This window comes from Fomitopsis serialis, assembly GCF_022376445.1.
Source record: "Fomitopsis serialis strain Sig1Antser10 chromosome Unknown B0H18scaffold_43, whole genome shotgun sequence".
Classification (NCBI taxonomy): Eukaryota; Fungi; Basidiomycota; class Agaricomycetes; order Polyporales; family Fomitopsidaceae; genus Fomitopsis; species Fomitopsis serialis.
This window is the reverse complement of record NW_025955003.1, coordinates 252689-263488: the sequence shown is the minus strand read 5'-3', so window position 1 is coordinate 263488 and position 10800 is coordinate 252689. Positions and strand designations below refer to the sequence as shown.

The 10800-nt window shown below is 59.5% G+C and overlaps 3 protein-coding genes across 3 annotated transcripts; 2 read left to right on the top strand and 1 right to left on the bottom strand.

The window, feature by feature from the left end:
• Window positions 1-1694: 1694 nt before the first annotated feature.
• On the top strand, window positions 1695-2265 carry B0H18DRAFT_955659 (uncharacterized protein; the record flags this gene model as incomplete). The annotated part of the gene is made up of 2 exons (XM_048042374.1): window positions 1695-1857; window positions 1922-2265. 2 exons carry the CDS (start codon window positions 1695-1697, stop codon window positions 2263-2265), a joined length of 507 nt encoding a protein of 168 aa, XP_047892317.1.
• A 1667-nt stretch (window positions 2266-3932) lies between these two features.
• B0H18DRAFT_1177478 (trehalose 6-phosphate phosphatase) lies at window positions 3933-8565 on the top strand (the record flags this gene model as incomplete). The annotated part of the gene is made up of 14 exons (XM_048035940.1): window positions 3933-4412; window positions 4445-4616; window positions 5579-5713; window positions 5768-5955; window positions 6033-6184; window positions 6245-6356; window positions 6413-6591; window positions 6659-6872; window positions 6969-7214; window positions 7271-7561; window positions 7619-7695; window positions 7747-7814; window positions 7867-7988; window positions 8040-8565. 14 exons carry the CDS (start codon window positions 3933-3935, stop codon window positions 8319-8321), a joined length of 2718 nt encoding a protein of 905 aa, XP_047892316.1. The 3' UTR covers window positions 8322-8565.
• A 145-nt stretch (window positions 8566-8710) lies between these two features.
• B0H18DRAFT_878200 (RNA-binding domain-containing protein) lies at window positions 8711-10705 on the bottom strand (the record flags this gene model as incomplete). Its single annotated transcript, XM_048040608.1, has 10 exons — window positions 8711-8799; window positions 8848-8886; window positions 8937-9087; window positions 9145-9435; window positions 9488-9536; window positions 9583-9740; window positions 9800-9963; window positions 10010-10107; window positions 10160-10220; window positions 10582-10705. 10 exons carry the CDS (start codon window positions 10703-10705, stop codon window positions 8711-8713), a joined length of 1224 nt encoding a protein of 407 aa, XP_047892315.1.
• Between the last annotated feature and the right edge of the window lie 95 nt (window positions 10706-10800).

The following is a 10800-nucleotide window of genomic DNA, read 5'->3' as shown; positions in this document are numbered from 1 at the left end:
AATGTGCAGCCGTAGGATCGGTGCGACGGGACAACCTTTGCGGTGGTATGTCAGTAACCCAGGGCCGTGGTCGCCGGCTTAAGTTCCAGACGGACTCAGCTCTTGTCATGTCCACCCAGGCGGCGCTGGTGACCAGTGCATGCCAGACAAGTCGCGGGTTCGTATAAGCGTAGCGAGGATGAGCAGAACCTGGCGAGGAGCAGGACAGAACCTGGCGAAGAGCAGGGGAGGCGGAGAAGGAGGTGGCGGGTCGATAGTCAACCTTCTGATCGCTCAGCTTTGGGCGGCCGCGGTGATCGCCGTGATGCGACACGGTCAGCCCGCACTCAATTCATGGGCCATCGAGCTCGAGCTCGCTCCTGAGCGTGTAGCCTCGCACTGTGTGTACAGGACGTAGCTGCGCAGGAGGAGGAGCCATTATTGCGACCGCACATCGCTGTTCCCCGTAGCACCCGCCCCTATCTGAGGCTCATCCACTCGCGCCGTTCGGCATCCACCCAACCAGTAGATCGTACGCCTTCGCGATGCAGCGAGCAGAGTCATAAGGCATACACACCCACACATCTACCTGTATTGGCGTACGCACTTCGCGTAGTCCATTCACATTACGGTGTGTATATGTACACAGGCAAGAGTGTCTGCGATCAATATTTCCCGGTACCATCGGGTCTCGCGCACTTTCGTCCCCGAGCTCCCAGCTTCCACGCCACGCCCACTCGCCCTGTCAGCTGCGTTGCCGACCATAATGTGTACGACGGTGAGGAAGGACATCATCGTCGGTGTTGGGGAGCCTGTGCAGGCCGGCGGCGCCGAGCGTTTCCGCTACTAAGCAGCCTCGTCGTACACGACGATGAGTAAGGGACCGTCGTCGTCGTCCACAGAGCATCAAAGCAGTGCCGAGCGTATACGCTACCAGGCAGCATCGCCGCGCTCTGGGTGCACGATGAGGAAGGAGGTCGTCGTCGGTGATGTGCAGACCAGCGGCGCCGAGCGTTTCCGCTACTAAGCAGCCTCGTCGTACACGACGATGAGTAAGGGACCGTCGTCGTCGTCCACAGAGCATCAAAGCAGTGCCGAGCGTATACGCTACCAGGCAGCATCGCCGCGCTCTGGGTGCACGATGAGGAAGGAGGTCGTCGTCGGTGATGTGCAGACCAGCGGCGCCGAGCGTTTCCGCTACTAAGCAGCCTCGTCGTACACGACGATGAGTAAGGGACCGTCGTCGTCGTCCACAGAGCCGTTTATAGACTTCTGATAACAAGCTCCTTGTTAAGGTTGCCGGGGGTCCAGATACGGTGAGCCTCGGCTACGGTGGCGGTGGCTGGGTGGTGCCCGATGCTGGTGGAACGTCCGAGAACATGCCCTCCGTGTCCTGCGCCTTCCACGTCCTCCTCGCGCCCGCTGCGTCATGCTCCCCCCTTCGCGGCCGAGCCCACCCGCGTCCCACCTGACGGGTTGCGCCATAATTGGGTGGCTCGGGAGGCTGCGTACGAAGCAGGAACTGCGTGTCGGCCACGTCAGCTCGCAGCTGCTACGGCGCCTTCGGTCGCGTATAAGAGGTGAGCTCGAGTCGGTGTGGGCGGTATCGGCATTGCACCTCGTCGGTCGGTGTCCCCTGCAGATAATTATAGACTCGTCACTCGCGGTGTATATCCGTTGCACATCTGCACCCTCGACAATACCTCTATTCAGTCATGTCTAGCCCTATCGCCATCCCGCGCTCGTCCCCCGTCGCATCTCGCAGCCCCTCGGGCTCTCCGACGGGCGTGTATGTCCCCGTCCACAAGCGCAAGGCGGTCGACCCGCACGTCAGCGCCATGGCGCACGTTGGCAGCGCCGCGGCGGCGGTCATGAACGGTCAGTCACATCTCCCTCCACAGATCCCTGAACAGCGTCCTGAATAACGATCCACATGTATCAGGCCCGATCCGCAAGCAGCCCTCATTCGTCTACGGGCGCAACCAGCTCCGCGCGCTCGCGGCCTCCCCGCTCGTCGGCGCCTCGCTCTCCCCCGCGCAGCAGGCGCGGCTCGGGGAGCTCCGCGCGTTCGTCTCCGCCCCGACGAGCGCGGGAGGGGAGAAGGCCGTGCGGAGGAGGCGCGCGGCGAGGAGGGCGAGCAACGCGAAGAAGCTGCAGACGGAGGTGCATGTGGACGTCGAGAGCAGGCGCCGCCGCCATGGGCACGGCGCGTGGGGGTGGACGGCGCACTCTGACGCGGAGGAGAGCTGGAGGCATGCGCCGGAGCTCGTCGAGATGCGGGCGTGAAGCCCCGGTTGCATACCTGAACTGAGCTGGAGACCTGGTATCATTGGGTACTGAGGACTCGTGAGGATGGACGCAGGATGTGCGATGTAGTCATGATGGACTGCTTGCCATGAACAGTCGTAGTACGCATAGAATTGTAGTAATGATGCATGGATGATACCCACTCTCAGAATCTTGGGTTCGAACTTGTGAATCGTCGACGTACCTTGCATTCAAACCACACGCAAGGTTACAATCGCAGTACTATAAGGAACGAGAGAGGCACTGTCCGAAGCGACTTATCGTGACAGGGATGCAGTAATTACACAAGATGGGCAAGGTGGGCAAGCTGGCGGTTAAAGTCGTACGAAGCGAGTGACAAGCATGATTGCCCAATTAAAGCTGATTGGGGAGGGGGACTGTATGCTCTGCATGAATGGCAATAACTCGGAAATGAACCCATGTGCCAGTGCTTTCACTGTTCAATTTATAGGCACTGGCATGAGATGACGCGTCGGTAGTGTACTGACGAGCATCTAATCGAGGACAAGTCATGTAGACCGATTTGTGGAAAGGCATGATACGGACGTACTTCAGAACAAGAGGATTAGACGGACCAGTAGAGCATTGGCGCCGCAGAGGATCTTGACGTAGGTTATACACAATCCTGCGCTGCTGATCACACCCTGGACGTCGATGCGAACCAGATCCACAGGTCTTTGTCGGAGAAGCATCGCTATGGTGTGGTTGTTACGTGTAGTATATGTAGGTAGGATAGACTGATATCTCGGAGGCGAGAAGCATGCTGTTCTCGACGATCTATGCTCGAAATAAGCTTTGACGATAGAGGGATCGGATCGGAGAGTTGGCCTTTCGCGGCATGGTTGGGGATCGATGATATGCATGTGCGGGGTGCTAAGGCAGTAAATGAAGAGCACGTTTCGCTGACCTGGAGCCATGGCGTGATACAGCTCGACAACGCGTTCGCCGTTTCTGGAGTTTCACGAGTTCTATCTCTGCTGGGGAAATACTGACCTTAGTATATTCGCCCATGGCCCTCGCAACGTTCGGGGGTTGTGCTGGGCTGCATCCCACCCTACAAATTCGCGGCTGGCGAGAACGCGAGGACGGCTCGGGCGCGAGATTGGGCAAGGGTGTGCAGCAGGAGTGCGCCGAGGATATACCGCACGATGAAGGCACGGTGGAGGGTCATGCGTCCGCGGGGACGTACGTGCGCGAAGGATCTAGACGGCGGGAGGCTTGGAGGAGGAGATTGAGGCGATGGCCAAAGATGGTAAGCATGTTCGCGACAGGGTGATTGGTGGCGAGGCGGCGCGCCTGGAACGAGCAGATCAAAGACGATTGGCCCGCTATGGCAGGTGCTGTCGTTCCGTCGTGAGAATGCGCACCGGGCACGGACCCGGGCAGGCTCCGCGGGGCCGGGCACGCTGGCTGCGACGCTCGGGCTGGCGCGTGCAGCGGCGGTGAGGGACGCGTCGGTGGCGGGGCGAGGAGGACGAGCTGGAAAAGGAGCGATCGGCGTGGTGGAAGACTGGAAGACTGAAATACAGCATGACGTACCCCGGTCACGTGTCGATCGGCGGTACAGAAACGGCTCCGTCGCGGCCTGGAATACAAATACTCGCGACGCGTCCGCACTCGACTCCCCGTCTCTCCTCCTTGCCACCATGGACAGCTTCGCAGAGCCCCGCCGCCCCACGACCCCCGTCTCCCTCGCCGCCGTCCGCGACCAGGTCCGCAAGCTCGAAGCCGACCACATCGCCAACGGCATCCCTCTCTCTGGCCGCATCGTCCACGTCTGCCATTACCTCCCCGTCTCCTCGTCCTACAGTCGCAAACGTCACGACCTTCCCAGCCCGCCTCCGACCCCGCCCACCGCGCCCTCTGATATCCCCGCGAGCCCGACGGAGGGCACCGCACCGCCCCACGATGTGCCATATCAGCAGCCCCAGCCCCAACCTGCCCAACTGCAGGAAGAGGACACGAACTGGACGCTGAACGTGCGCTACGGGCATTCCGCAATGGTCAGCGGGAGATCCAGCCTTGCGTCGACCCACGAGCAGGTCGTCATCGGCTGGACCGGCGACATCACGTCGGCCCCGACTACGCTCCCCCCAGCCGCCTATGGCGCTCCCTCCGCCTCCACGGTGTCAGAGTCAACGTATGCGGCTCCACCAAGGTTCCCACCAAGGATGTCGGCGAGGAGGACCGGCAGACACTGGAACGCCTGTTGGCGAAATACCGCTCACGAGAAGACGCTGAGATCGAGGACGGCAAGCAGATTACCTACGTGCCTGTCTGGCTCGACGACAAGGAGGCACATGGTCACTACGAAGGCTACTGCAAGCAAAGTGAGTGCCTCTTCGCGTCTTCGACTCTGTGTTCCCGCTGCATACATGGCCCGCAACTCGGCGACGTACTCGCTGCAGACCTTTGCACTGCTCTACCCCGTATCTGCAGCATGGCATAGCTCCGGAGCATACTCTCTTATGTGCTTTCTGTGCTGCGCCTTCGATAACCATCCTTCTGCGCACTCCTCTGCGCTTTCCATATCCGACCGATTTCCCCCATTTCCTCGCAGCCTCTTCTGGGCCTTAATCCCTGATCCTCCGCGTGTACCTTTGGAGTCTATCTTCTTCGCATGGGGCCGCTAGCCCCTTCTGTCCGTGAACCGCAAGCACGGCGCCGTCTCCGGTGCGATGGCGCATCCCACATCTGTAATTCGCGCCCTGCCTCACCTCTAGTGCGTGAACTGGATCACGCTCGTGCCCCGAGCCTGGACGCCCGGGCTGTACGTGTGCGGAACACCGTTCCTCGCACGTTCCGCCCGTAGCCTCCTTGTCTGTCCTCGCCTGCGTGATTTCGGGGCGAGGCCGGACAAGGTCAGCCCACTGCCTCCCGCGAGAGTGTGCGCTCCGTGCATGTATCACACAGACCCGTTCTGTGGCTTCTGTGCATCGTGTCAGGGTTGTCTCTGCATTGACCTGAACCTTGGCGGCGGATCAGGTGTAGGCGTGCCTGGTAGCTTGTCGATGACGGCCCGGGATGCTCGTTCTTCCCGGAACGGGCATTTCGCGGGGATTGGTTCGAGGAGGGGTTACCTTCCGCGTCCCCGTGGGGTGAGATCCGTCTTCGGACAATGTATGTGCCTTGGCAATGGTTGTATGCGCATTCGCTGTCTGTGAGCGGTTACATCGGCCCGTCACAGCGCAGCCTTGCGTTCTGCATAGCTTTGAGGCATAGCCGTAACTACTCCCTGCATGTGAATCGCGCTCCATGTTGCGCACGTACTAATGACTCTTCATTCTCGCAGCTCTCTGGCCACTCTTCCACTACCTTCTCTGGCAGGATGTCGCAACCGAGTATGCGTCTGCCGACGCGCATTGGGGCGCATATAAAGCCGTCAACGAGGCCTTTGCGAAGCGCATCGTCGAAGTATACAAGCCCGGTCCGTCTCCGTTTTTTCTCACCATTCTTCTGCGAGTGCTCACACGACGCGCAGGCGACCTTATCTGGATCCATGACTACCACCTACTGCTCGTACCGTCGATGCTCCGCCAGGCCCTCCCAGAAGCCGCGGTCGGCCTCTTCGTGCACACGCCGTTCCCGAGCTCGGAGATCTTCCGGTGCTTGCCGCGCAGGAAGGAGATCCTCGACGGCATGCTCGGCGCAAACCTCATCTGCTTCCAGGTGCGCGCTCCGTCCTATCTTGCTACCCTTCCCCATCGGTGATGTTCACCTTTATTTCTATTTTGGGGTGGGTGTAGACGTACTCGTATTCTCGGCACTTCACCTCGTCGTGTGTCCGCGTGTGCGGATATGAGATTACGGCGACGGGCGGAATCGATGTTGCGGGACACGTTGCGTCGATTGCTTACTGCCCCGTCGGCGTCGACGCGGAGCGGGTTGAGAAGGATACGTGAGTACTCCGGAGTTGCGCGCCGGGTGAGGTGGGTGTTGACAGCTATTCGTGAGACAGTCTGCGCCCGGGCATTCAGCCGAAGCTCGAGGCGCTCCGTGCGCTGTACGAGGGGAAGAAGATCATTGTTGGGCGTGATAAGCTCGACGTCGTGAAGGGTGTTGTGCAGAAGGTGAGTTCGGGCTTGTTCGGACGCGCCTGTGTTTTGGCTGACATGTCTGTTCCTAGCTTCGTGCGTTTGAGAAGCTCTTGTGTGATTACCCCCAGTGGATTGGGAACGTCGTCCTGATCCAGGTGACGTCCCCCGCGCTGTCCGACTCGCCCAAGCTCGAGCGACAGGTCTCTGAGCTTGTCGCGCATATCAATGGCGAGTATGGTTCGCTCGACTTCATTCCTGTGCACCACTAGTACGTCGCTACATCCACCATGCACATGTGGACCGTTGGCGCTGACGCCTACCTGTCACTGTCACAGCCACCAGACTATCAAGAAAGACGAGTTCTACGCGCTACTGTCAGTTGCGGACCTCGGTGTGATCACACCTCTTCGGGATGGCATGAACACCACCTCGATGGAGTTCATCCTCGCGCAGAACCGCTCGAAGAAGAGCCCGCTCGTCCTCTCCGAGTTCATGGGCATATCCAGCAACATGGGCGACGCCATGCAAGTCAACCCGTGGAACCTTGTGGTATGTCCACTCTCCCCACGCCAGCGGCTGACATCCCTACCACATATCATCGCGGAGGCGCCGAAACGCTGATGCTTACATACCGGTGATTTCCAGGAAGTCGCCGCGGCGATGCACCGTGGGCTGACGATGGCTGACGACGAGAAGGCGCGGCGGCACGCAACGCTGTACGACACCGTGCGGACACACACGTCGCACACGTGGGCCGCGACGCTCGCGAAGATCCTCCTCCAGCAGATCGGCGGGCAGAACCTTGCGAAGATGACCCTCCCCATGCCCAAGGACCGCCTGGAGGCGCAGTACCGTGCCGCGAAGAAGCGGCTGTTCTTGCTCGACTACGATGTACGTGCGGTCCTCTTCGTGCTCATCCGTCCGCATGCTGAACGGGTTGTGTGCAGGGAACCCTCTCACCGATCGTGCGTGTCCCGAGTGCGGCGGTGCCCTCGCCACAGACCCTCGAGGCGCTCGAGAACCTCAGCAAGGACCCGCGCAACGTCGTCTTCATCATCTCTGGCCGCGACGGTGCGTTCCTCGAGCAGCACCTCGGCCACATCCGTGGCCTCGGCATGAGCGCCGAGCACGGTGGCTTCGTGCGCGAGCCGGGCTCGAGCGAGTGGACGAACTTCACGGAGCACCTGGACATGGAGTGGATGGGCGAGGTGCTGGAGATATTCAAGTACTACACTGAGGTGAGCCGTGCTGCGGCGCCGTTGGAGTTGGATCTTGTGTTGACATTGGCGTCGTAGCGCACTTCGGGGAGTCATATTGAGGTCAAGAAGAGCTCGATTACGTGGCACTACCGCTCGGCGGACCCAGAGTGGGGGTGAGTCCGCCCTCTGTCTACAGCAGCATCCGTGGGACTCATTGGGCCCAGTCTTTTCCAGTGCAGACAATGCCAGGACCTACTCGAGAACAACCTCGCTCGCAAACGCCCCATTGAGGGTAAGCCCTTTATCCCCTGCGTGATGATTACTTGAGGCTAAGCTGTCTACAGTCCTCGTTGGCAAGAAGAACCTTGAGGTTCGTCCCTTGGCTGTCAACAAGGGCGAGATCGTCAAGCGCATCCTCTACTACAACCCCGACGCCGAGTTCGTCTTCTGTGCTGGCGACGACAAGGTGCGCAGCACCACACACGCTGCTCCGCATGCGTATCTAACAGCGGTTTAGACCGACGAAGACATGTTCCGCGCGCTCCTCCTGTTCAACGGCGACAAGACACAGGCGACGCTCGACCCGCCGCTGTCGGTCACCCTGGTTGCCGGCGAAGACGCGAGCAAGTTCAAGCCCGTCGACCTCCAGCTCACGCGCGAAGGCGCATTCACGACGGCCGTCGGCCACAGCAGCAAGCGTACGCTCGCGGCATGGCACGTCCCCAGTCCCGAGGACGTCGTCACCCATCTGCTCGACCTCGGGCACATCGCCAGGGACGAGGCAGATGCGAAGCTCTGAGGTCGTTCCTCGCAACTCATCTAGGCAAGGCTATGCATATTTCACGACCTTTATGACTTCTTTCTCTCCTCTCTCTCGGTCCCTGACAGTGAATCCGCAGCGCATACACGAGACTTGTGGTTCCTCGACGGACAGGTCTTACGCACACGAGGCGATTTGTACGAGTGTAATGTGCGATGTGAATGTGGCCGCAGCACCAATCGTGTATATTTTGACACCCAAGCATATTTACTTAGGGACATAGCATACAGCGCAGAAGAGAAATACCGTAGAACAGCAGATGATGCTTGGATGTATCGTAGCATAGAATCAGAAATCATAGACACCCTCGCACAAATACACTGATGAGTGGAGCAAGTTTTGGGGAAGCAAGGAGGGAAGATGTGTGGTCAAGCAGCTTCTGCTTGAATGGGGACAGCTTGACCGCCCTTTGCGGCGCTAGGCGTGAAAGTGTGCCAGCGGTCATTGAAGCGCACGTCTAGCGGGACATGAGTGTTTGCATGGGTGGAGACGTGGCTGTACTCACCCAGAGGACGGCCACCATACATGTATTGCTGGAATTTTGCTGTGATGCTGTCAGCAACACACGACGAAACCATCCACAACACAGCTTACCGATGGCAGTCTCAGCCTCCGTCACCTGGCCAAACTGCACGACACCACAGCCCTTCGAACGGGTACCCTCGAACAAGATCTCGGCCAGCTCTACCTGGCCGGTGGTCTCAAACAGCTCCACCAAATCCTCGTTCGCCGTAGACCACGGCAGCTACAATCAAAAACCTCAGCCCAGCCCTCCACGAACTATACATAATTATGCACTCACGTTCCGGACCATGATCTGCTGGCTCGGCTCAGCTTCAAAGCCGGGATACGCAGCGGGATAGCCGGCGTCAAATCCGTTCAGGGCGGCACCACCAGCCTGGTCAGGACCGGAGTAGGGCGCGTAGAGGCCCTCGTTGAACTCTCGGCCGCCACCAGCGCCAGCGCCGCCGTAAGCGCCTCCACGGTGGCTACCCCGGAGTCCACCTCTGGGGCCACCCCGTGGGCCACCACGGGGGCCACCACGGAGGCCACCACGGTAGGACCCTGGGCCGGAAAGACCCGCGTAACGGTCCTGTACGCATGATATGTGGGTGCGTAGGGGTGATAATGGGCAAGAAACCCACCTCTCGGACTTCTAGTGTGCGCCCGTACCAATCGAACCGTTGTACATACCTGGAGAGCAGAGTGAGCTTTGGTTCTGAACGTACAGAGCCGGCACATACTGATGGCCTGTTGGGCATCTTTTGAGGTCTCGAAAATTACGGTACCGGACCCCTTGGGGCGACCATCGGCACCAATATTGATGTCTGCCCGGATGATGTTTCCTGCAGAGCGGAACAGGTCTTTCAAGTCTTGCCATCCGGCTTGATACGGGAGCTGGCAAAAGTCAAATACATTGGCAAACGTGCATGACTTGGGAATTGAAGAGTGCATACGTTTCCAACATACAGCTGATTGCCTGGGTTGGCAGTTTGGCCTCCGAAGTAGTTGTGCGAGGCAGGGCGTGGCGGTGGTGCGGCGTGCAACCCTTGGCCGGCCATAGCCATACCAATCTTACCTGGAACAGGCGTCGCACCGAACCGCGACTCGTGTTCTCGTCCTAGATCCAAGGTCAGTCGGAAGACGAAAATCCAACAGCAATGCACTCACTTCGCGAATGAAGACCGGTCGCCCAAGCAGAAGTTGTTCGGAGAGTTCGCGGATGGCCCGCTGAGCGTCCTCTTGCGAGGCATATTCGACGATACTAGGAATTTCATAAATAAACGGTCGACGTGCAAAAAGATGTCATTACTCACCCGCATCCCTTGGAGACGCCGGTGGGGGTGATCAAAACTTCGGCGAACAGGACCTCTCCAGCTAACAACCCCAAAAGAAAGCTCCCATCAATAAGCCATCCTCTCAACTCGCCGTCCATCAGTAAACCAGCAAACTCCAGCAAATCCTCTCCTGGCCTTGGCCTCGCAATGCAATCTCGTTCCTCAAGCAGCTCTTTCGTGCAGCTAGCTGCCCTCCAATATCGCCGTCACGGACTCTCTTCCTTTCCTGAAGCCGGCTCTCCTGAGATCGCGCGCGCACGGACCTACACCTCGTGTCTGCAGGCTGCGGCTGCAGCAGAGTCTGCGCCTCCGTCGCCACGCTGCTTCTGCCTCCACGTTCATCTCCACCTCCAAGAAAGACGACGACCACCGAAGAACTAATCTGAAGATCCCCCACCCACCTCCCCGCATGAATTCCATCAGGTCCCTGTACTTGACGTCGTAGCTGAGATTGCCGACGTAGACGCGGTTCTCGCGCTTGCTGACTTTCGCGAACTCGGCGGCCTCTTCGTGCGGCGCATTCATGGGCCCGCCGAGCGAGCGGCTGAAGGGGTCGGCGTTCCGCCGTTCGCGGCTGCGTGAACGAGGGGAACGTGAACGAGAGCGCGAACGAGACTGTG